Raw genomic sequence first — 27,593 nt, forward strand, 5'->3', positions numbered from 1 at the left:
CGAACAAGAAACGTTAAACCGATTCTCGAGTAGAGACTTGTTCACAAATCAAATGGATCGAGGACTCATGAGTCAGGAGGTTCTTCCAAATGTGCTTTAAACATCTGTCACCTGGAGAGAAACTAAAAACAATGACAACATCATGCGTGTTAGCACTCCCTTTAAGTGTTCATGCTCATGAATCGATTCATATGATTCACTGAAAAGAGTCATTCAGAAAGAACAAATCATTCATGAATAGCCCATTACTAGTCCTGGGTAATGGACTGTGTGTCAGGCAGCCTGCAGTTTGTGGGGCTCAAGGACTGTTTCTCTGATGTGGATGTGAGCACCACAAGGAACATTCCTGCCTCCTTTTTTATCATTCTGTACAACTTAGAGTATAAATATAATATGTCCGCCGCAGAAATTTTCTGATGATTCTGTGCTTATGGGGTGCATTGATTAAGGGGATGACACAGAGTATAGGAGTCAGCTGGAGAAATTTGTTTCTTGGTGCAAAGAGAATTGTCTTCATCTTAACATCAGCAAAACCAAGAAATTGATTATTGACTTTCACCACTCTAAACAGCCTCTATTGTCCAGTCACTATTCAAGGAGTGGGTGTAGAGGTGGTCCACTCCTACAAATACATTAATGATGGGTTGGACTGGTCCCGGAACACAGGGGAACTATATAAGAAATTACAGAACAGGCTCTTTATCCTTAGGAAACTGCTTTCCTTAATGTGGGAAGTGACATCCTTCACATCTTCTATAAATCTGTGATGTCCAGTGTGATTTTCTGTGCTGTGGTGTGCTGGACTGGTAACATCACTTCAAGAGAGGTCTACTGAATCAATTAGCTAATTAAAAAGGAAAGCTCAGTTATAGGACACACTCTCACTGCTGCCTAGAGTCCAAATAGAGAATTAAAACAAGACTGAGCGCCATTATGAACAATGCTGCACATCCTCTCTCTGATACAACAACACTGAGGACTTTCAGCCAACAAATTATTCGGCAAAATTGTGCCAATAAAAGCTCCTTTATATCAACAGCGCTATGTCTGCATAATGCCTCACTGTGACTGTGACTGCCAAGTCAGAAGTTTCCTTCCTTTTTTTTCATCATATTTGAGAGGGGTTTGTCATAATTTAATAATATTTATTTATTTTTTGGGCTTCTGTAAAAAGATTAATTTCCTCCTATCTATCTATCTATCTATCTATCGGAAAGTTATTCAGTGTATGTAACACATGTGTAAGAAGCACCATATGTGCTGTTTTATTTTTTGGCTTCTTGACCTAACATTTTTTTAGGAGCATTTGCACTCCCAGTTACATTAAGACTCCAAAAGTTCAGGTTTATATGACAATGAAGAAGTGCAGCCACATTAAAATTGATCATGCACTATATAACAGAAACCAATAGAAGAAAAACACGCTCTTGTACCTTTGTATACACTGTGGAAATTACAGTGCAGATATTATGTGACATTCTTGTGAGTCGGCAAAAAAATGATTTTGCAGAGACAGGAAAAAGATAAGTGTAAAATGGTTGAAAAAACTGCTATGTCAGAGAGGTGCATTGAAGTCTTAAAACAGATGAAATCTAACAGACACCCCACACTAGGATGTAAATTATTGCAGAAAATCTCCACGAGATCAGAATAATCATGAAATTGCAAAATACAGAGAAAGAAGATGGTTTAATTCAAAAACATTTTAAATAAAGAATGACTTGTATATAGAATAGAAAATGATATTTGCAGAAGAAATATTTAGACAGCAGATGAGACAAAAATAAAAAAGAAAATCACAAAAACATAACTGTGAAATTGCAGTATAATAAGTTTCTCATACTGAATTTAATGTGCCTCTCCTGTATATAAGGCTTTGAATAACTAACTTTGAGACAGAAAGCTTACAAGCAAAAAATGGTTCAAATAATTGCAGCTAGTAAGTTTCAAGCTGCTTTGGGATTGGCAAATACAAACTGAGTGAAGTGAAAAGCTGCCTTTTTCATATCAAGCCATTAAATCGTGTTTTCCTTATGGTATGATTTATAGACTTACCATTGAGTTTGTAAGAGTATTTAGCTTATTGTAAGAAATCTTGTCAAGTAAATTTTTCTTACTCAATTGGCAGATTTTTTTGTTGCTAAAAAAAGCAATTCACCTTAATATTAATTAATTTTTTTGCAGATAAATAATGTATTATTACAATATAAATCACAAGTTTAAAATACTTTAAAAAATGGTGTATAATAATTAAGAAAAAGTGATATTAAGGAAAATCCCTCTTTTCACTCAGCTCACCTATCAGTGAAAGCAGGATGTCAAAACGAGACGTTTTAAATATCTTTTTTAAAAATATATCTGGCAAGGATACATTGTGAGGGATGATGCAGCCTAAAATGTAAGCACAAAGTTTGTACAGAGATATAAAGGTCAGCAAAACGTGGCTGGACACTGTATAGTTTTTAAATTCTTATTCACTTAATTAGAGGAGGAATATAAATTTAATGTAACAGATGTAGCAGAGACATTTTGCAGTAAAAGCACGTTATCTTAGTTCCAAATGAATTGTATACAGTAACATTATTTTTGGAGGAGAAGGTGAAAGCTAAAGCTTGATGGTGTTTAATCTTTAAAAATATGACTAGATGAATCAATTTTATTAACTTGTATTACAGTGGAATCTGAAAGTATTCCGGCTCCTTCATGTTTTTCACATTTTCCTATGTTGAAGTTTTAGGTTTTCCCTCATTAAGCAACACTCAATACCCAAGAATGACAAAGGGAAAACAAGACTTTAAAAAAAATCACTTGAAATATCACAATGACTGAAGTATTCAGGCCTTTTACTTAATACTTCATTGAAGCACCTTTGGCAGAGATATAGCCTGGACTCTTCTTGACATGAGAAGCTTTGCATACCTGGAGTTGGGGATTTTGTGCCATTCTTCTCAGCAGATCCTCTCATGCTCTGTCAGGTTAGGTGGAGATCATTGGTTGACTGCTAAGTCTCTCCGAGATGATTGATTGGGTTCAAGTCTGTGATCTGGTTTGGTCATTCAAGGACATTCTCAGAGTTGTCCCTAAGCCACTGCTATGTTGTCATTGTTTTGCACTTAGGGTCATTGTTCTGTTGGGAGGTAAACCTTCGGTCTAGACTGAGAATATCTCTGTACTTCTTTCTATTCAGCTACCCATCAATCCTGTCTAGCCTTCCAGTCCCTGCTGCTGGAAAGCAACCCCACAGCATAATGTGGCCACCACAATGCTTCACCACTGGAATGATATTTCTCAGGTGAAGAGCAGTGCCATGATTCCTCCAAACATAATACTGATCTTAGTTCCATCAGACCAGAGAATCTTGTTTCTCAAAGTCAAAGTTCTTTAGCTGCCTTTTTGCAAACTCCATTTACTGAGGGAATGCTTCATTTGGGCCACTCTGTCAAAAATCCCAGATGAGTGGAGTTTTGCAGTGATGATGGTCCTTCTAGAAGTTTCTCTTATCTCCACACAGGTTCTCCGGAGCTCACTCACAGTGATCATTGTCTTCTTCTTATCAAGCTCTTCTCCCAAGATTGATTAGTTAGGCAGCAATCTCTAGAAAGAGTTATGGTTGTTCCAAACCTCTTCCATTTAGGAATTATGAAGACCACTGTGCTCTTGGGAACTTTCAAAGCTACAGAATCATTTGTAGCCTTCCCCAAACTTGGGCAGGGACAAAATCATGAATCTAAGCTCTGTAGGCAATTCCTTCAACCTCCTGGCTTGTTTTTTGCTCTAATACACATTGTTAGCTGTGGAACCTCATACAGAGAGGTGTGCCTTTCCTAAGCATATCAAATCAATTGAACTGACCACAGGTGGACAACGTACAAAGTGTAGGACCACCTTGATGATGATCAAGAGAAGGGGATGCATGTGAACCAAATTTCAACTGTATGAATAGCACACTGTCTGAATACTTATATCAATGGAATATTTCAATTTTTTGTGTTATTCTGGGGTATTGTGTGTTGCTTGAGGAAGAGAAATTTTTAAATGATTTTAAGCACAAGGATGCAACATAATATGTGAATAACACGGAGGGTACTGAATACTTTCTGGATCCACTATATTTGGAGTTTATCCAGGAAATTTGATTTCCTAGTACATCCCTAAAATACATGTTTAGTTAAATGGCAACTCTGAGCAGGCAGTGCAGTTCATAGGGTAAAGTGTTGGCCCAGAAACTGTAAAGTTGGAGGTTCAGTCCCCAACATTATCTCACGTTGTGACCCTGAGCAAGTCACTTAACCTGTATGTTTTCTGACAGTTGAAAAAATAAAGAATGTACTATAAATAGCATGGGATGGTGTTTCAGTTTGAAATTGTGTTCTCTGCTATATTATTGATACTATTTTTGCAAGGATATTAATGATTATCATGCTATCACTAACAATTATACAAAAGGTTTTATACTACATCCTGCTTATGGTTTATCACCATGACTATAATTGCACCTAATAAACAAACATGATGCTATATTGTTCTCTAAAAATTGATTTCTTTACTGCAAAATAACAAAATAAAAAAATGCAATCATCCACAGTATAGTGCAGTATAATCACAATTACAATGACTGCATAACTGAAATGTATACTATAATTAAATTTAGTGACTTGCCAGACCTATGTGTGGTGGAGTCAGCTCATAATGTAGTCAAATGTAGGACAATTTATAAACTAGTAACGCAATATATGGAAATGGAATAATATATGGAATAGGATATTCAAACGGTTGTGAACACACGGAAAATAACTGGTATTGCAGATGGATTTTGAAATGTTTGAGCAGTACTGGCAGATGGAAAAGTGATGGGCAAAATCACAGGCAGAAAAAGACTAAGTTCTGGGAACCAAAAAGCTCATCAGAATCCAAACCTTATGCAAAAAAACTCTGCCAAGTTTAAACCTGGTGGCATGGATCGTGGACTATCTTACAGACAGACCTCAGTATGTGCGTCTCAGGAACTGCAGGTCTGACATTGTGGTCAGCAACACAGGAGCGCCTCAGGGGACTGTACTTTCTCCAGTCCTGTTCAGCCTATTTACATCAGATTTCCAATACAACTTGAAGTCCTGCCACGTGCAAAAGTTCGCTGATGACACTGCTATCATGGGCTGCATCAGGAGTGGGTAGAAGGAGGAGTATAGGAACCTAATCAAGGACTTTGATAAATAGTGCGACTCAAACCACTTACACCTTAACACCAGCAGGACCAAGGAACTGGTGGTGGACTTTAGGAGGCCCAGGCACCTCATGGACCCTGTGATCATCAGAGGTGACTGTGTGCAGAGGGTGCAGACCTATAAATACCTGGGAGTGCAGCTAGATGACAAATTGGAATGGACTGCCAATACTGATGCTTTGTGTAAGAAAGGTCAGAGCCGACTATACTTCCTTAGAAGGTTGGCGTCCTTCAACATCTGCAACAAGATGCTGCAGATGTTCTACCAGACGGTTGTGGCGAGCGCCCTCTTCTACGTGGTGGTGTGCTGGGGTGGCAGCATAAAGAAGAGGGACGCCACACGCCTGGACAAACTGGTGAGGAAGGCAGGCTCTATTGTAGGCACGGAGCTGGACAGGTTGACATAGGTGCCGGAGCGACGGGCGCTGAGCAGCCTTCTGTCAATCATGGAGAATCCGCTGCATCCACTGAACAGGATCATCTCCAGACAGAGGAGTAGCTTCAGTGACAGACTTTTGTCACTGTCCTGCTCCACTGACAGACTGAGGAGATCGTTCCTCCCCCACACTATGCGACTCTTCAATTCCACCCGGGGGAGTAAATGCTAACATTATTTAAAGTTATTGTCTGTTTTTACCTGCATTTTTATTACTCTTTAATTTAATATTGTTTTTTTGTATCAGTGTGCTGCTGCTGGATTATGTGAATTTCCCCTTGGGATTAATAAAGTATCTATCTATCTACAACAATATTACTTTGAGAATATCCTTTTAATTTTTTTAGAAAATGATCTGGCGCTAGCATAACAAGTTGTTGACTGGTGCCCTCTTAAAGAGGCAGAGCATTATGATAAGAAGTGTCATGTGATTTCTGTCATCATATGACCGGCAACAGGCACAGCAACAATAAACAAAGGTGAGGCAATAAATTTTCAAGTATACAGGTTTGTGTAGTCAAAAGGCAAGCTAATGTCAGAATGAAAAGACAATCCTCTCTTTCAAACAAACTGGAAACATAATCAGATGACATCATAGATGATACACAATATGCAGAAATGTAGGAGAATGCTATGACAATGGGAGATGCCAAACACCCCAAAACATTGGTGCCATAGGAAGCAAAGATGGCATTGAGGCATAACAGGAAAATCTTTAACTTGATCGATTTTTTTTTGTTCTTTATTTTGCCTTATACAATTTCTCATATTAGGAATTTGTTAGTTTTCACATATCCCTTGTGGTCAGAGCTCAGGGTCAGCCATTGTACAGCGCCGCTGGAGCAATTGAAGGTTAAGGGTCTTCCTCAAGGGCCCAGCAGAGTAGGATCTCTCTCTTTTGGCAGTGACAGGGATTCGAACTGACAACCTTTGGGATACCAGTGCAGATCCTTAGCCTCAGAGCCACTACTCCGCCCTTATTTATACTAGAAACAAAAACTAATGGAAAAATCAGTTCTAAGATCTGTAGATCAATTCATGGACTGTATAAATCCATCAAGAAAATTCCTTAAAAACTTAATAAAAGACAGATCAGAAAAATATGATGGTTGTAGGCATCTGAAACTCCACCAAATTATGTTGCCTTTGAAAACCCACCATTCCCAAAACAGAGCCGACATAACGTCAGAAGAGTAAATCTGTACAAAATGTTACAATTGGGCACATATTTTGTAAAAATAAGATATACAACATTCTGAGTTTCCGTAATGAGAATTATACACACAAAGAACATAATACTTTCTTGAACAGACAGTACATTTTCTGAGCTTCTGAATGAATATTTTCAGCTATTATTTATTGCCCCTCTACTGTAGATTGAAAACCTTTGCACAATGTAGAGGCTGAGCACATCCAAAATTCTTATGACCCTTGGAACCCTGAGCTCCTGGTAGCTTTAACTGAATGGTTCAAAATCCGAGACCCCATAATGAATCTAATTAAACAACCCAATATTTGCCCAAAAGAGTGATAGTGACATACAATTCCTAATTTAGGTCTGGATACAGTGTTGACCAGAATGCACCTGGGGCCTCATGTATAACACACAGAAATGTTGCGTAAGAACATTTCCACGTTCAAATCTCGATGTATAAAACCTACACTTGGCGTAAGGCCACGCACTTTTCCACGGTACCTCATGTCTTGTCGTACGCAAGTTCTCCGCTCGGTTTTGCAGACTGGCGGCACCCAGCGTCAAAGCAATCCCACTGTTCCTGTGTGATTACTCATTATTTTCATGACGCGGCTTTATAAATACACAGAAACTAACCGCATATTGTTTATTAGTGTAATGCATCTGCTGGTAATTAACTCGTAACAATATAATGGTCCAGGGAACAGCCATAGTATTCCAAATACCATAACTGCTTTAGCGTTGTTACTCTCACTTCTTCTTCTTCTTCTTCTTCTTTCAGCTCCTCCCGTTAAGAGTTGCCACAGCGGATCATCTTTTTCCATATTACTCTCACTGCACGACTCGGAGTATTTATATCACTGTATCTGAGTGTGAATCACAGCAGCAGCTAATCGGAAAGAGAATTATCGGTATACAGCTTTAAGGACACGCTGTCTCAGCCACGGCAAAATGTTTTAAAGCCTTTCCTGTACGGACCTCGCGGTTCAGAAACAGTTTAATCCCAAGAACTTTAAATGCTCTCAATCAATTGCTCCTTGTAGAACTGTTTGTACTTATAAGTACAATCACCCCACTGTAAACTTGCACTACAGTTATAATATCTCACAACCTGAGCCACTTTATAAAGCGTATTTACATATGATGACGATATCATTTTTAAGGTGAAATGCAGCAAAATATGTTTGTTAAATTATACACATAAAACTTTAACTTCATTTAAATAATCTATATTCTTCACTGGGAGTGTCGTGAAGGATAGAATAATTTAACATGTACTACGAAGATATTTCAATGTTCCTTAAACGTTTTGAAGAATCGGCACTAAGCTTACAGATGGCTTAACGTCTATTACAGAGCTGATTGTATGGCGATCGGTTACTTGGGGAAAGAAAAGCAAGGACTCTTGGGCGTACGCCAATATATATTGAATATAAAACAGAAAGAGAAAATAACAACACAGCTAAAAACACAGCGACAAATTTCGACAAAAGATAAATGCTTGTCATGAGCACGAGGCTCATGAAACCCATGTTTAATAATGTGCTTTAGCTCCTATCATCATGAAAATGACATCACGTATACATCTCAGTATTTTAGTTATTCAGAGAGCTGTAATATCACAAATGTAATGGACTCTGTGTCCAGTTGGAGGAAGAGAGCCAGTTTAAGAAGCAAGTAGTGATTCACACACATAGATCACATACGAGTAGAAGATCAAATACAAAACAAAGCATTTAATGTGCTACTTTACGATGTAATTTTGAGAAACTGGTTAATTAAACGATTTTAAGATGAAGTTTATAATGTTCTACTAAATGACAAAATAAACTACGTGATTAAAGTGGAAAATTCGAGATTAAAGTTGACATTACGTGCTTTTTCCCCACCGTGTGCCTTTTTTCTCTGTACCCTAATAAACTTTCATATGACACTCAGACAGTGGGTTTACAACTCTTCTTTTCACGGCAACTTTGATATGTGACTTCTTTTTTATTTCCGGTATTGTGTGATTTTGTTAATGTGAGCTTTCAAGTTTCTCCAACACGCTATGTCACTCGATCAACTTCCTTTTGTTGATTATACCACGGTTTATTTGAACAAATAGTATGTTTTTCCTTTGCCTCCACTTGGTATTCGCTGAAATTCTTATATTTTCCCCGTGCTTTTCCCATTGTCTTTTCACAGAAGGCTGCGCTTAAGGGCGATTTATATTGATTTGCATATTCAAATAGGCGTAATTCTGGGAGGATTTGGGGCGTTACATAATCTTGGCGTGCACGGCGTTAGTTTTCACGCTGATCGGGATTTATGTAGCGGAAGGAGGTGGAAGTTAGAGTACGCACAGATTCCTGCATCTGGATTTTTCTGTGCGTAAGCACATTTCGGCTTTTGTGCTTACGCTATGTTATAGTGCGAGTTCTACGCACGGCGTTATACATGAGGCCCCTGGTGATCGAGTGTTTCACTTAGCCTGAAGAAACATCTGCAGAGTAAAATGTGAAGATCAGGCGAGAACCTACTATAGATGAGTAACAGGCATGTGTGTAAGAGATCTCAATATAAGGGTGCTTTTACATGGCAAAATATTATAGTACTAATACGTAATAAGGCAGCTTGTACAAGATGTTGAAATGTATAGGGTACACTTGTTTCTAGAAGTAGTTTTAACTCTTTGTTACTTTTATCCTTGAGCGGCCCAAAAGAAAACAGACATTCAGTGGTTAACGTAGGACATTATTTACATGTTCTTTGCTCTAAGGGTTACAACTAGTATCTACATAGAAAATGAACATTGTCACGTCAATATTACTTCAAGTTGCTGCAAGAAAAATTTTGACCGTTGATTGGACCATCACACCTTTTAAAAATATTTGTCTTTTCTAGGGACAGTAGGGTTTTTTTTTGTTCTTTATTTCACCTTATACAGTTTCTCATATTAGGAATTTTTTTGCTTTCACATACCCCTTGGGGTCAGACATTGTACAAGTGCCCCTTGAGCAATTACAGGTTAAGGGCCCAGCAGAGTAGGACCTCTTTTGGCAGTGACGGGGATTTCAACCAGTAACCTTTGGGATACCAGCGTAGATCCTTAGCCTCTGAGCCACCACTCTGCCCCAGGTTTGGTAGCCCTTGTAGGGAACTGTTAATTTTTATTGTGGAGAATTATGGAGAAGACAGGATTGGAAGAGCAATCATTGATGTGAATGCTGGAATAAATAACTATACATTTTCTCTATATAATTTTGCTGCTGATCCTAATTTAATTAATTTATTTTACGCTTACTCCATCCTTCAGACTGAGAATTCCTTTTTTTTTTTGTTCCCATCACAATTCACAGTCCTGTATTGATTATATTTTCCTTTTAAATACTCCTGCTCCATTACTTTCAGATGTGTTCTTAGTCCCATTGGCTTTAGTTGACTTTTTGCAGTTGCGACTTGCATTTATTGTGGCCCTCATTCCAAGGTGGAAGTTTAACACTTCATTTTTGAAAAAAAACTTTTTAGCAGACAACTTTCTGTCAAACTAGACAGATTTCTAGCATTCAGAAGTGACTCTATACTGCTTTTGGAGACAACTAAAGGCTTTATTTCTCTTTTTTTTTTTTTCTCACATTTGGCATTTACTAAACTTCCAGAATAAAGGAGTTTAAATCTAAGCTCTCATGCCTGGAAAGAGCACGCCCTCTTGTGGTCAAAAAAGATCATGAACTTCTAATTGCTAAGACTGGAACTGAGCTCAAAAGGTGTTCAATTTGAAAGAGCGAAATGCTTAATTTATTGTACTAGGACTCACTATTAGGTCTTGGGGGCCAAGCCAAACAAGCTGCTTGCTTCCCGAATCAAGAAATATGCCTTTTTTGCCCCCATGCCTTGTATCCACATCAAATCTGGCTGAATTTCAAACAATTTAATCACGTCACACCACTGGAACAACAAAATGTCAATGCCCATAAACAATAAAAAAACAAGACACGAAAAATTATTAGCTATGTCAAAACAAAGCCAAAAATGAAAGTTAATGCCACAGATAAATTCTCCATCATTCAAAACACTCTCAATAAAACATGAGAATAAGGAAACAACGAATACCGAAAACAAAAACTTCAAAAACAAAATTCAGTCATGACAGGAAGGAGTTTGATGTGGCAATGGACACATTTTTGGCAGAATTCTTTTGAGAACTCATCAAAGACATGTGGAACTTCTTGCAGGCAGTCCTCAACAAATTTGTGATTTAATGAGTAGTGAAAGGGACAGTCTGAAAAACTCTTAAATTGTTTGACACGTTCACTTCAAAGGTGTTGTTTACCTAAAGATGAATCCTACCTTCAGTTTAACCAGTTCGTGTATCGGTGATTCATACCTATTTAATTCAGGTCCTTCTTATTGGGTTTTTGAACGAAAAGATTATATTTATTGCATTAGTCATTGGTTTACCGGTGTGCACCACTATTTGCTTACAGGCTGCTTTGAAAACTGCTTCAAGATGCATGCTAGATGATGGAATGAAAGGTCGTCGTCTCTGGCTTATGCACATAACAACTTTAGTTTCTTATGGTGTTTCTGAGAGGTTTTCTTTGTAATTTGTTAGCAAATTTTAGGGTCTCCTTTTTGACTGATTTTGCTACAAATCTATGTGTTTTGGTGTTCATATTTTTTTTCAGTAATGATCTTTGCCTGCCGCCCAATTATATCTCTTCTCCTGATCCTCTTCCTTTTCTTCTGTTATATTTTTAGTCTTAGCACAACTCCAAAAAATCATCAAGCGAAAGCAAAGGAAAGGAGACTCTAAAAAAATTAACATTTCATCCTGCAAACACACAAAAGTGAAAATCTTGCCTCTTTTCACATTTATTGAAATTAACATTTAAGAGACTAATGTCAGCTAGGGCTGTATGGAGGCAGCACTTGAATGCAGGCTCTAACCAATAAGAGTGTGCTTAGGTATCAAGAAATGCTCTAACCTGGAAAAAGCTAAAAATTGTGAACAAGTTTTAAAAATATGAACAAAGGGTAGAGGGTAGAGTCTGCAATCCATTTTCCTGAAGAAAAAAAAAATATATAATTTGCTGATTCTCCATAATATTGTCATGAACTAAAAACTGATATGATGGGTTTATACACACACACACACACACACACACACACACATACATACATACATTGAGGGTGCCAATAATTTTGTCCAGCCCGATTTTTGAGTTTTGTGTGGAATGATGTCAGATTTGGCCTTTTTTCTCTGCTGTTTTGTGTTGTTCCAATGCACATAAAGGAAATAAACATGTGTATACCAAAATATTTGTAATTGCAACAATTTTCTGGGAGAAATGGTGTATTTTCTGGGAAAATTCCAGGGGTGCCGATAATTTACATTTTACATGACTGTAATATATATATACATATACACACACACAAATATATTTATATACATATATATACTATATACACACACACAGATATATACAGTGGTGTGAAAAACTATTTGCCCCCTTCCTGATTTCTTATTCTTTTGCATGTTTGTCACACAAAATGTTTCAGGTCATCAAACACATTTAACCATTAGTCAAATATAACACAAGTAAACACAAAGTGCAGTTTTTAAATGATGGTTTTTATTATTTAGGGAGAAAAAAATCCAAACCTACATGGCCCTGTGTGAAAAAGTAATTGCCCCTTGTTAAAAATAACCTAACTGTGGTGTATCACACCTGAGTTCAATTTCCGTAGCCACCCCAGGCCTGATTACTGCCACACCTGTTTCAATCAAGAAATCACTTAAATAGGAGCTGCCTGACACAGAGAAGTAGACCAAAAGCACCTCAAAAGCTAGACATCATGCCAAGATCCAAAGAAATTCAGGAACAAATGAGAACAGAAGTAATTGAGATCTATCAGTCTGGTAAAGGTTATAAAGCCATTTCTAAAGCTTTGGGACTCCAGCGAACCACAGTGAGAGCCATTATCCACAAATGGCAAAAACATGGAACAGTGGTGAACCTTCCCAGGAGTGGCGGCCGACCAAAATTACCCCAAGGCGCAGAGGCGACTCATCCGAGAGGTCACAAAAGACCCCAGGACAACGTCTAAAGAACTGCAGGCCTCATTTGCCTCAATTAAGGTCAGTGTTCACGACTCCACCATAAGAAAGAGACTGGGCAAAAACGGCCTGCATGGCAGATTTCCAAGACGCAAACCACTGTTAAGCAAAAAGAACATTAGGGCTCGTCTCAATTTTGCTAAGAATCATCTCAATGATTGCCAAGACTTTTGGGAAAATACCTTGTGGACTGATGAGACAAAAGTTGAACTTTTTGGAAGGCAAATGTCCCGTTACATCTGGCGTAAAAGGAACACAGCATTTCAAAAAAAGAACATCATACCAACAGTAAAATATGGTGGTGGTAGTGTGATGGTCTGGGGTTGTTTTGCTGCTTCAGGACCTGGAAGGCTTGCTGTGATAGATGGAACCATGAATTCTACTGTCTACCAAAAATCCTGAAGGAGAATGTCCGGCCATCTGTTCGTCAACTCAAGCTGAAGCGATCTTGGGTGCTGCAACAGGACAATGACCCAAAACACACCAGCAAATCCACCTCTAAATGGTTGAAGAAAAACAAAATGAAGACTTTGGAGTGGCCTAGTCAAAGTCCTGACCTGAATCCAATTGAGATGCTATGGCATGACCTTAAAAAGGCGGTTCATGCTAGAAAACCCTCAAATAAAGCTGAACTGCAACAATTCTGCAAAGATGAATGGGACAAAATTTCTCAAGAGTGCTGTAAAAGACTCATTGCAAGTTATCGCAAACGCTTGATTGCAGTTATTGCTGCTAAGGGTGGCCCAACCAGTTATTAGGTTCAGGGGGCAATTACTTTTTCACACAGGGCAATGTAGGTTTGGATTTTTTTTCTCCCTAAATAATAAAAACCATCATTTAAAAACTGCATTTTGTGTTTACTTGTGTTATATTTGACTAATGGTTAAATGTGTTTGATGATCAGAAACATTTTGTGTGACAAACATGCAAAAGAATAAGAAATCACGAAGGGGGCAAATAGTTTTTCACACCACTGTATATACATATATATATATACAGTGGAACCTCGGTTCACGAACGTCCCGGTACACGTACAAATCGGTTTACGACCAAAAAGTCCGCCAAACTTTTGCATCGGTTCATGACCACACACTTGGTATATGAACAAGTCAGTTTCCCTTTAAGTTTGTACATGTTCAGTCTCTCCCTGTGCATTTCCTGTGCAGCGAGCAAGAGAGAGTAAGAGAGCGCGACACACACACACACACAGGCAGCACGAGAGAGGCGCGCACGCACACACACGAGGCGCACGTGCACACACACAGGCAGCGCAGAGAGGCGCGCGCGCACACACACACAGGCAGTGCGAGAGAGACGCACACACACACACACACAGAGGCAGCGCCAGAGAGATTGCGACACACACCCACACACACACAGAGGCAGCCCGAGATGCAGACACACAGGCAGCACGAGAGAGAGCTGGATGCATTAAGGTAGGAAGACAGTTAAAGAATGCACTGGTCTTGATTTTGTTTTCACTTCTGTTTCCAGTGATCGGTTCGTAGCGTGCATTGTTGCAATGTTATATCTCTTGGTGGTTTATTAAATTACGGATTTTTTCAAATATTCATTTTTTTCCTTGTGCTTAAAACTCATTTGAATTCTATGGTTTAATTAACTATATTTGTGCTTAAAAACTTAAAATATATATATATTTACATACAGTTCATATGGTCTGGAACGGATTAATTGTATTTACATACAGTCCTATGGGGGAAGTTGGTTCGGTTTACGACCAGAGTTTTGGAACGAATTATGGTCGTGAACCGAGGTCCTACTGTATACACACACCTACATATATATACATATATACGCACACACACACATACATATATATACACATATATATACATATATATACACACACACACATAATACATATATATATATATACATATATATACACACACACACATATATATATATATATATATATACATATATATACACACACATATATATATATATATATATATATATACTGTCACACACGCGCATGGGAGGCAGCTAAAGGGCTTGAGTGAAGGCAGTTCGGAGGCATGCCGGGTGTGGCAGAGTGCACTGACTCTTTTCTCCTTTGCCTGTAGACCATCCCGGGATTTCACCTGGATCTCCTGACATCACTTCGGGACTGAGCCAATGGAACTCGGCCACACCAGCTCCAGTCCCTCTGATGTCACCTCCGACTCTGAGCCAATGGTGGAAGACCACGTGCCAGATCCATACGACCTCACTTCCTGTCTCCCCTTTAAAACCTGCCCCCTTTCCTTTGTTTCCTCAGTCTTGTTTTGGACTCGGTTGTATGCACTTCAGTGCTCTGTATTTCTACGAAACGACTTTGCAGCCAGGATACCACAATATACGGTGGCTGCCCCAACTCTTTATCTGTCCATGTCTCGTTCTTGTGACAATACATAAATATACACACACATATATATATATATATATATATATATACATATATATACACACACAAATATATATATATACATATATATACACACATACACACACATGTATATATATATATATATATATATATATATATATATATATTGTCACGCACGTACGAGTGGGGGGCCACGGACGGACCCAAATGATATCGCAAAATCATATGCCAGGATCCACAGAAAGAAAGACGCACCGCTGCCATGAATCTGCCTGCACCACTACCCGCACTACGTTACTTCCGCCCTTCCTCAGTATTCAACCTATGACGTCAGCAATCCCACCATTCAACTCGGCTCCTACCCAGCATACCCCTCGTCTTCCGGTCCCTCCTCCATAAATGTCCTCCGCCATCTTTGGGCGGTCAAAACTGACGTACTGTATGGATTGACCGTTGTGGATGTGTTTGTCCAACAAATTTATATTTCTACAGTATACGGGGCCGGAAACCCCAAACCTTTATGATTGTTTCTTGTCTTTTTTACAGTGGCGTAGTCGGCAGGATAGAGAAGTCCGAACATGTCTGAAGGACAGGACCTAAATAGCGTGCTGCAAGGGATGGCGGCGCAAATACAGTCCCTCCAACTTGAGCAGGCCGCAACAAAGCGGGAACTAGAAGACACCAAGGCAAGACTGGCCACCGCAGAGATGATAAGGCCAGATCTGCCGCAACCTCCTCCACCTCCGATCGTTCCATTGACTAAGGCGGACGATATTGAATCATACCTCGGCATATTTGAGAGGACGGCCACCTGGAACCAGTGGCAGCGGACCGAGTGGGCGTCCGACGTTTCTGTCAGTCCTGTCCGGAATGTCAAACCCGTCAGATTCCTAGGAGGGACCGTGCTCCTCTTGTTCCAATACCCCTGATTGATGTTCCCTTTGATAGGATAGGGGTAGACCTTGTAGGACCCCTGGAGCCCTCGAACAGTGGCCACAAATATATATTGGTCATGGTCGATTACGCGACTCGGTATCCAGAGGCGGTTCTGCTGTGCTCCGCTAACACTAAGAACATCTCACGGGAATTGGTCAACCTATTTTCTAGGGTGGGTATACCCAAGGAAGTCCTTACAGACCAAGGTACACCCTTTACCTCAGATACGTTCAGGGAAGTTGCCAAGTTACTCCGTGTTAAGCATCTGAAGACGTCTGTCTACCACCTGCAGACGGGTTGGTAGAACGCTTCAATCAGACTCTCAAGCAGATGCTGCGCAATCTAGTCAGTGCGGACGGTAGGAACTGGGATCAGCTCTTGCCCCTGGTGCTTTTTGCTTATTGGGAGATACCCCAAGCCTCTACGGGTTTCTCCCCTTTTGAGTTATTATATGGACGCCAACTTCGGGGGCTTTTGGATATAGTAAAAGAAGGATGGGAAGCTGAGGCTCTACCCTCCGTGAGTGTATTAGCAACTGCGCGACAGGCTAAACAAAATCAGACCCCTCCTAAAAGATCACATGACTCGTGCGCAAGCACGGTGTTATAACTGGAACTCGACTCTCCGGGAATTCCATCCGGGGGATCGAGTGATGGTGCTTGTTCCCACCTCCCACTTCAAACTGTTGGCCCATTGGCAAGGGCCATACGAGGTTAAGGAAAGAAAAGGACTTGTCGATTATTTGGTAAGACAACCAAATCATCGACCGAGCGAGCGGGTTTACCACGTAAATTTGTTAAAACCTTGGAAGGACCGGGACGAAGCTCCTGACCCTGGTAGATCCCTCTCCCTTTTTGCTTGCACTCCGGCCCTTAACAGTGGACCAGACCTAACGCCCCTACAGCGACAGGAGCTACAACAAACGATCCTGTCCATCCCTGAAGTGGTGAGCGAGTCACCGGGCCGTATTTCGCTAATTGAACACGACATCATCACAGAACCCGGCGTGGTAGTCAGGGAGAGACCCTATCGCCTCCCGAAAGCAAAACGCGCCGAGGTGGAACTTGAAGTCCAACGCATGTTGGACATGGATATTATCGAAGAAACCCATAGTCCCTGGTCTAGCCCTATCGTTCTCGTTTCTAAGCCGGATGGCTCTTGGAGATTCTGTAACAACTTTAGACGTCTTAACCAGGTCACCAAATTCGATGCCTACCCGATGCCCAGGGTCGATGACCTCATTGAACGATTGGGTACGGCTTGATGACTACCTTAGACATGACCAAAAGGTACTGGCAAATTCCCTTAACGGCATCTGCCAAAGAGAAAACGGCCTTCAGTACTCCTAGTGGACATTGGCAATACAAGGTCCTGCCATTTGGGCTGCACGGGGCACCAGCGACCTTCCAGCATCTGGTAGACAGAGTGCTAAAGCCCCATCAGTCCTATTGTGCTGCCTACCTGGATGATGTAGTCATCTATTCCGGCACCTGGGAGGAACATCTATTACAGGTATTCGCTGTCCTCGCGACACTAGCAAAGGCTGGTCTCTGCATAAATCCTCGTAAATGTTTTTTTGGCTTGAAGGAGGTCAAGTATTTAGGCTACCTAGTGGGACAAGGACAGGTGAAACCACAATGTTCCAAAGTAAAAGACATCCTGGAATGGCCCTGCAGGCTTTCTTAGGGCTAGTGGGGTACTACCGCCGGTTCGTGCCCCACTTCTCTGAAAGGGCAGCACCCTTGACTAACTTGACAAGGAAGGGTGCTCCCTTATACGTGGTATGGAATGACCATGGCGAAACGAGCATTTAGTGACTTAAAGAAGGCCCTAACCTCGGCACCAATACTAAAAACCCCTGATTTTTCTCTCCCTTTTGTTCTCCAAACCGATGCTTCGGACACACACGTGCTGAGCCAAAGCATCAACGGTGTCGAGAAACCCGTGATGTACTTGAGCCGTAAACTGCTGGACCGGGAGACCAGGTATGCGACAGTAGAGAGGGAAGCCTTGGCCATTAAGTGGGCAGTGACTCATCTACAATATTACCTGTTGGGTTGGGAGTTCACTCTGGTGACTGATCACGCTGCTCTTCAGTGGATGGCACTGCATAAGGAGTCGAATCCCCGGGTCACCAGGTTGTTTCTGGACCTCCAGCCCTACAAGTTCACCGTCACTTATCGTCGGGGCAACCATCAGGCCAATGCCGACGCCCTCTCCCGACTTCACGACCTCTCGGTTCGGTCCGCCCGACTTGAGCGGGTCTAGGCTGAGGGGGTCGTGTCACGCACGTGTGAGTGGGGGGCCGTGGACGGACCTAAATGATATCGCAAAATCATATGCCAGGAGGGAGTGGTGGGGTACTAACCTTTCTCTCTTTATTTTCCACAGAAAGAAGGATGCACCGCCGCCATGAATCTGCCTGCACCACTACCCGCACTACGTTACTTCTGCCCTTCCTCAGTATTCAACCTATGACGTTAGCATTCCCACCATTCAACTGGCTCCTACCCAGTATACCCCTCTTCTTCCGGTCCCTCCTCCATAAATGTTCCTCCTCCGCCATCTTTGGGCGGTCAAAACTGACATAGTGTTCTGATTGACCGTTGTGGATGTGTTTGTCCAACAAATTTATATTTCTACAGTATACGGGGCCGGAAACCCCAAACCTTTATGATTGTTTCTTTTCTTTTTTACTATATATATATATATATATACACACACACACATATATACTATGTTGCTCATTTAAATGTGGGAACAGGAAGGAATTTTAGGAAGCAAATTACTACCAGATTTGTCATGGAATCACACCACAATCCATCCCAGGATTCCCATTTTTGCACTGTGATATCTGCTGGTGGTATATGCCGTAAGCGTTAGAAGAAATCCCCTGCTCAGTTGTGCAGAGACCACCAGTAAGCCCTGAAAGTACAGACCTTCATGGTGATTTAGCTGAGCTTTCTCTCTCACTCTCAGACCCCACCGTTCTGTGCTGCACTACCACTCCACTCCGCCCGTTCATAGTGAATATCCTGCCAACTATGGCAAATGTTTAGTCACGAAATTATATTGCAATCCATCCCATGTTGCACATTTTTGCACTGTGGTAACTGCTGCTGGTCAGCCATGAACCCACAATGCCGGGATTATAATGGTTCTCAGAAGCAGCTCTCTTTTCTATGTCATGAGCAATGGAGGAACTCCTATTCTAGGCTCACAGAAACTGCTGGTAAGCACTGCAGACAAAATGCTTCTTGGTGATGTCAGCTGAGCTCTTACTCTGCTCCGACCTTTCTACACAGCACTTGCTTCTACATCACCCATTAGCCCATAACAGGACAAGATGTAGTTCCACAACTGGAAGAATGACACCATGCTTTTCTTTTAAGTGCTTGAGAATTTTGAATGTTTCAGGACTACTGAATTGTTAGGAGAGCAGAAAGACTGTTGTCAATAGAGGGAGTATACGGAGTCCGGATCCGAAGGAGAGAATGCAAATAGGCTCGCTAGCAGAATAAAGAGGCCAAGTTCCTGATAGGGAGAAGACAGAGGGAAAGAGAAAGAAGAGAGAAGAATGGAGAGTGTGGCAGTGTAACTGGAGATGTGTGCAAGCTGGTAAGTCACTTGTCCTTTCTGACAGGATTGGTCACCAGAAGGGTTTTGTTTGGCTTCTTCTATTTTGGTATTTTGAGGTTCTTCCTTGTTTTTCTAAATTGTAAGCATATTATGTTTTTTTACATTTAACATCCTTGACATTATTCTGGCTGGGGGCAAACTGTTCTTATTTTTTCGTAATTATTACAAGCAAAGCCTTTCATTCTGTTTTCTTTCAGCTGGCAAAGCAAACATTTGAAAACATTTATCAAGGAAACTATAATAATTACATATAAGTAAGATTTCTTACCTTCATTCTGTTCTCTGTTGAAAACAAAAGAAAAATAATATGAAACATATTTACACACTTTTCAGCCATCACAGATTTTAAGCATCTGAACATTTTTTACCTACTTAGTAATTCCTGCTTCATGACTTGCAATGTGTTCTCATGGTATGAACATTTAAACTTTTAATGTGTAATCTAATGGACTAATACTTATTGTGTATAACCACACTATTGCTCAGGCTTCTTTATTCACTTATGAAACAAATTTTGTACTACTATACTAAAAAACACTACACCTCAACTGAGAATTTGACAGTCTTCTCTGACTCAGTGCCTTGGAAACCATCATGGACTTGCACGTTTTTGCTAAAGAAATGTAACATTTCTTCCCATTTGCAATGACTGTAATACAAATCATTGGAATAATTATGATAGTTTCTAAAATCTAGTTAATATCCATTATAAGATGTAATTAATGCTTCGGTAAAATGTTAAGATTAATGCAGACAATAAGGTGGACTTTGCAAATCTCTCTGAATAGAAAAGCAGACAACAAAACACAATGTAATTTAAAAAAAATATCCAAGTAAAAGTTAAGGCATTAAAGTAGAACTAATCAGCATAAGAAATATGGGGATGGCAGAAAATAATGGTGCACAACAGTGCTCAGCTCAATTTAATATTTGACTTGTCAACACAATCAGCTGTAAAATAGCTAAAGGGTGAACATTTAAAGAATTATTTATTCTGTCTTTTAAATGTAATTAATTTTGATAGTTATTTTAGTTTTTCATGACTTGCCAAAAATTCAAATAAAGTACAATATAATCTGAAAAGGTCAAAGAAGATTTTACTTCATAGCCAAGATTTCGGATATTAAAAGGAAAAATGACTGAACTATTACTGAAATGATAATATTACTATGCAATGATTATGATTCAGTCCTTATACTGCAGGAGGCTGGACATTCCCAACTGCACCACTCACAAGGTGCCCAGTCTCGCCTTACTCTCTGCCATGGACATACATGCTTTTGCTAAACAAATGTAAAATTTAATTATGATAAGGTAGAAACCAAACCGCTTGACACACACTCACGCTCGCTTGCATAGGGCCAGTTTATTGGCCTTTCTCAAAGTCTTGTTAATAATAAAACAAATTGATAAAAGATCCAAAGCTTGATAAGTGTAAAGGTAAGTGATTCAGTCTTTTTGAGCCCTTTCTTTTCTGCCTTCACTACCTAAACAAACAAGAATGCAAGCAACCATGAATCACGAGGCACTGGTTTTAAATGACAGAAAGCAGGCATAAGATGTGAAAAAAAATAATTAAAACCAGGAAAGAAAAGAAAAGAAAAAAGAAACAATGGGCATTAAAGAAGGAACAAAATGAGATGGGAAAAAAAACTAAGAGACGTGAAACAAAGAGATTGTTTAAAAACCACATCTGAGTTTATTGAAACTGAATTTCTTGATATCTCTAATAGAGTTGACTATGTTAAACGTTATACTTGTCGGTAATATGCAATCTCCAGTTTAGGGGAAATTTCCCTTTTTTGTTCCATGTCCGTTCAATCAACTGTATATACTGTCTTTGGAGCCAATTAACCATTTTGATTATTTTTTGGCGTTCATAAAATCTAAATATTATTCAGGAATTCTTTGAAATCACTCACCGGTATGAGAAAAAACCCCACACATGATATACTATTTGATGTCTTGCAAGACATTGAGCTTTTCAGGGTTTCAAATATTTTTGGCCATCTAGACCAGGAAAACTCTCACTTTAGGCAATTTTTGGACCGTATTTTGAACAGGAAATTATACCCTTATGATAAAAGCAAACAAATAGCTGTCTTCAGGAAAAGTTACTTGAAGTTGTGCGTGCCACATTAACTCTTTGAGGGCTGAATATTTTTTCCAAACAACATACAGTAGTTTCTGAAAAGCAATGGTTTCACACATAAATCAACATAAAACGTCAGTTGCTACATGCTGTGGCTGCCAGTTTGCCAAGAATGTGCGTCAGGCTTGCTGCCAGGCTGTCTTCACTGGTCGCTGTGCATTGCAGTCTGGTCTCTTCCTCTTATCATTGTTAAGTGGCAGTCCTCCTGGTCAACATTGTCGTAGGCATGTCAGCTACATGAACCTGTTCAGCACCACAATTAGCTGGGGACCAGTCAGCTGAAGCTGGAACCTCACATTTGTTTTCGATCACTTGTATCAAAATTGGAGTCTGAAAAGTCATAGTCCAGTTCAGAGAGAATAGGCAAAACTTCATCCACAGAGTATTTTTGCTTTACACATTTACTTTGATCTCTCGCCATTATGTCAGTGCCTGACTCCAGGGATTCATCCCCGATTGGGATACAAGGGGTCAAAGTTACTCCTTTCACAAAACGTTTCGAAAATGGAATCAGTAATAGAGGCATGTGAAGTGTCATTTTATGCTATTCTGAAGTTACTAATTACAAATATAATATTTTTGATATTAGTTTCTTTACCGGTGGTCTTAAGCTCACAAGAAGACACAATCAGAAAGTTAAAAATGACAAATTTCACACATAAGCATGAGGATTATCGCGTTAGACTATGTCAAGGTCAGTGATTATGATATGATTTTTGATCCTTTACTAGGGATTTAGCCCTCTATAGTCCTCCATCAAATCTCTATCACACGCTAAAATATTTAACTTTAAACATTTAAATTCAAGTACACATTTTTAATATTTCAAATATTTGTCGTAACTAACAAGAATTATGCAATTCTACCTCATGAAGTAAATCATTACATTTGGTATGAACGCTCCACATTAGGTTGGGCTATTTCAGACTTTTTCTACTTCTCAGATGGTCCCTTCTCTTATTAGTCAGCTATAGCAATAGTGGGTTGGCTGTTAGCCCAATGGCATGTGCATGCCTGACAGTTAACAGATGATATGATGTTTTGCGGTCTCAATTTTCATTAAACATTAGTTTCACTAAACACAAACCAAGCAATTTTTAAGTATTATGTATCAAATCAAGCTACCCATACCAGAACTATATAATATTTTACAGAAGCAAGCATTATTATCTGGCAGCACAGATGGCATTCTGGTGTGGTGGTTAGAACTGCCACCTTTGCAGATCTAATGTCATGGGTTCATGCTCGGTCATTTTTTAATTGGAACGTTTTACTCATGGATTCACAAAGATCCACAACACATTAGGTTCATTAAAGTAGGTGTGTGCGTGTGTGTGGACCCCAGTACCTCATTCAGCTCCGAAGTTTGTCTGGCACAGTTGCTGTTATAGGCACCAGCTCTTCTATGATCCTGAATTGGATGATAAAGATTTGAGGATATCCTGTCATGATAACATTACCCTGTATTTCATTATATTTAAAGAGAACGTGTACTATTTATGTTACTAGTGACAGTTAAATCTACACAAAAAAATACTGTAATTTATTGGAAATACTCATTAAAAAGAAGGAACAAACCTAAAGGGAGCTGAACAGCAGAAGACAAAGACATGAAACAGTGCGACAAGAAAGCAGTTGGAGGCTATTTTACCTTCTAAGAACTCGTCCTCAGTGGGTTCGACAGCAAAGTCTCTTTCACGCTTTGATGAAATGGGGGGATTCAATCAGCAATTTTAACACGAACAGGCTGACTACAGCCTGCTTTAAAACCTACTCAGTATTTTAATATCCCAATAAGTACTTATAATCAAAATCATACTAATAATTGCAACACAACCATTGGGGTTTTGCAGTGTGACTGCATCTCATGGTAGCAGTTTGAAAGAGAAAACAATTGATCTCAATATCTTTGCATTGTCACCATCCCGTATTTTTGGTAGCATGAGAAGTCCTTTAATGTGTAGGGAGTGTGGTACCCTATACCTCATGAGTTGTGACCATACACTAGCTTTTTACAAAACAACATGTGAGCGGCAAGGCAGCTCTTACTGTACTCTGGCTTGAATTCTAACAGCAAGTTGTTGAAGAACAGGCTTTCCATAGCACTGAGTGGTTGCAAGTCTCAAACGATAAAATCTGTGACTCATTTTTTAGCCAATATTAAACTACATGACTTTATAGTCGGAGAATTTAGCATCTGCAGTTGTTGAACCTCACTGCGTCAGAGTGTGTCAAACTATATTGATTAGGAATTGCAGGGGGTGATTTCTCTTACAATATTTCATCACCATTCTAAGTCTACTATTATGCCGCCAAGTATTGTGAAGTCATCTTATTCTGGCAGCAAATCAATATAAACATCTGCAGTTTTCCTAGTAAACAGATTAAGCACTTATGAGTGTAATGAAATAGGGTTTCCACCAAAGCAAGATAAGATGAAGCCTCCAAAACAAGCTATATAGCAGGCCAAAATCATACCTGGTACACCCAAGAGTGGCAACTTTGACTTCAGCCCGTCCTCTAAGTCTACCTGCTGGCTACAGAAGGATCAGACCCAAAATGAGGAGCTGGAAAAATACTATAACAGAACCAAAATAAAGTGAAAACCTCAAAAGAAGAAGGAAAGCCATAAACTCTTGGCTTGTATCAAAAACACAAACAAAGAATCTTCACAAATAAATGACTTGGAAAAAAAATGCCTTCGGCCATTGGGTCACTGTTTTTTGCAGATGATGATGTCCTGTTTGCTTCATCAGGCCGTGATCTTCAGCTCTCTCTGAATCAGTTCACAGCTGAGTGTGAAGCGGCTGGGATGAGAATCAGCACCTCCAAATCCGAGACCATGGTCCTCAGCCGGAAAAGGGTGGAGTACCCTCTCAGAGTTGGCGGAGAGATCCTGCCCCAAGTGGAGGAGTTCAAGTATCTCGGGGTCTTGTTCACGAGTGAGGGAAGAATGGAGCGTGAGATCGACAGGTGGATCGGTGCGGCATCCACAGTGATGCGGGCTCTGCATCGGTCTGTCGTGGTGAAAAAGGAGCTGAGCCGTAAGGCAAAGCTCTCAATTTACCAGTCGATCTACACTCCTACCCTCACCTATGGTCATGAACTATGGGTAGTGACCGAAAGAACGAGATCGTGAATATAAGCGGCTGAAATGAGGTTCCTCCGCAGGGTGTCTGGGCTTTCCCTTAAAGATAGGGTGAGGAGCTCAGTCATCTGAGAGGGGGTCAGAGTAGAGCCGCTACTCCTCCGAATCGAGAGGAGTCAGATGAGGTGGCTCGGGCATCTGATCAGGATGCCTCCTGGACGCCTCACTGGTGAGGTGTTCTGGGCACGTCCAACCAGGAGGAGGCCCCGGGGAAGACCCAGGACACGCTGGAGGGACTATGTCTCCCGGCTGGCCTGGGAGCGCCTTGGGATTCTCCCGGAAGAGCTGGAAGAAGTTGCCGGGGAGAGGGAAGTCTGGGCCTCTCTGCTTAAGCTGCTGCCCCCGCGACCCGACCTCGGATAAGCAGAAGAGGATGGATGGATGGATGGATGGGAAAAAAATGCACAAAGAAGTATTTCAAAAGAGAAATCCTAAGCAAACAAACTCCCGATATGTTAGCAAAAAAAAAAAATGAAATCCAAAAAACCATAAAAAGCAAGACAAAAAACACAATACTCAGTGTACAGTAAATCCACCAGAAACAAATGATTTCCACTTCTAGGCCTGCTCAGCTTACTTATAAAGCCTGGGGGAGGGCCTTGGAATGGTGACGTCCACTAATAAAGTTGATGGAATATATCCATCCATCCAATATCCAACCCGCTATATCCTAAGTACAGGGTCACGGGGGTCTGCTGGAGCCAATCCCAGCCAACAAGGCAGGAAACAAACCCCGGGCAGGGTGCCAGCCCACTGCAGTGATGGAATATAACTATATCTAAAAACACTGTGCACTATTACAAAATCACATAGGAAATCAACAGAAATAACATAAAGACATGAGAAATAATCACTCAAAATCAATTCAAACATGAAAACCAGGTATGCCATGCTTGGCCGCAATCTTCGCTCATGTTTTTTTCTGACTTTCGAATAAACAAACGTATGTGCTGGGCCCAAAGCTCAATAATCCTCTCATTCATTTGGACATTCCAAAACACTGACTTTCCTTCTTTTCTTGTATCTGCTCTGGTTCTTCAGATACTGTGCATATTGTATACATTACATTTCCGCTTGAGCACTTATTTGTTGTCAGCTCTGACGCCAAGAAGATTTTACATCTACAAATGTCAACTCACAGTGAGAAAATCAAACCAGCTTGATTTTGTCATAGCAAATTAAGGTATGATACAATTGTGTTAATGGGGATGATGAACTACACAACAGCTGGTCATGGGTGCATGCTGTTCTTAAAATTACATAAGTGAAGATCATGACTGAAAATGATTAGAAAAGTCATGAAGTGTGAAGCCAAAGTGGAAAACCATCTGGAAAACTTTCTGTAGTTTATGGCTTCTGTTATTATTTTCTCAATTTAACTAGTTTATTTTCTACATTAGTACCATTGTTTGGTGTAGAATCAGTTTAAGTGGATATCAAAGTTGGCCATGTTAGATTAAGCTACCTCAGTCTTGCAGAGCTCGCATATAGTTTTAATTTTGTTTGTGTATTGGTTATGTGTGCCCTTATAGTATTATGACTCCACCTGTGAGGGAACGGGCAGGTGACACTCTGCAGTGGGTTGGGCAGAGTCGTGCATACTGAAGGAGCATAAGAGGAGCTGTGATGAACAGTGGAGGATGTCAGGACAGGCAAAGGAAAGAAAGCAGCTGGTGTGGCTGACAGCGAGCATGATGACAGCGATCCCCCTTGAAGAGGAATAACACTGTCTCACAAGTCTAACAGTGGGAGATGATCATGGAGCCTCTCTTAATGGGACAATAAATGGTCCTTTCAAGAATCTTCAAACAGCTACTTGCATCTGTGTGTCAGTTTTTCCTCCTCTGTACCTCCAAATTTTATATGTTCCAGACATTGCTTTATTTTCCAATCATCCAAAAATCCACAATGGCTTTATTCGCCATTTCATTGTTTAGAAGGAACAAATGCCTAAATAACGTGACCAAAAAAAAAAAAAAAAAATGTGCAGGAGAAATGAGTGATAAATGATGTAAATTACGTGACATTATGCATGCCCGTCAGTGAGCAATATTTAATAGAACAGAATATTTAGAAGAAAGCTGAGGATATCCCAGTTGAAAACTGCTGATCATGAGAGGAGAGATAGCTGAATGGGCATCCAAATCTTGCCCTGATAGGCATGTTATTAGTAATAAGAATGATCACACCAGTTTAAGGATTCCAACTAACCAGTTTATAGTGGTTGGGGTGACACAAAGATTCACACCATCGAAGGGACAGTGGTTTATTTATCTTTTCAGTGGGGACCCCAGAAATACACCTAGCCTTGGTCTGACTCGCACACAGTCACTCATACAATACATTAAATGAAATATAAACAAAAAAT

The 27,593-nt window shown here is 40.2% G+C and overlaps 1 protein-coding gene across 4 annotated transcripts in view; it reads right to left on the reverse strand.

Moving 5' to 3' along the window:
* Nucleotides 1-27,593, reverse strand: part of LOC120539398 (troponin T, fast skeletal muscle-like) — a 151,226-nt gene that overhangs the window by 110,570 nt on the left and 13,063 nt on the right. For all 4 annotated transcript variants that reach the window (XM_039769416.1, XM_039769415.1, XM_039769413.1 and 1 more), the window contains exon 3: nt 20,194-20,207. In XM_039769416.1, the coding sequence (XP_039625350.1) occupies nt 20,194-20,207 (14 nt within the window). The remainder of the gene's footprint in view (nt 1-20,193; nt 20,208-27,593) is intronic.

Source organism: Polypterus senegalus, chromosome 11 (genome assembly GCF_016835505.1).
Source record: "Polypterus senegalus isolate Bchr_013 chromosome 11, ASM1683550v1, whole genome shotgun sequence".
Taxonomy (NCBI): domain Eukaryota; kingdom Metazoa; phylum Chordata; class Cladistia; order Polypteriformes; family Polypteridae; genus Polypterus; species Polypterus senegalus.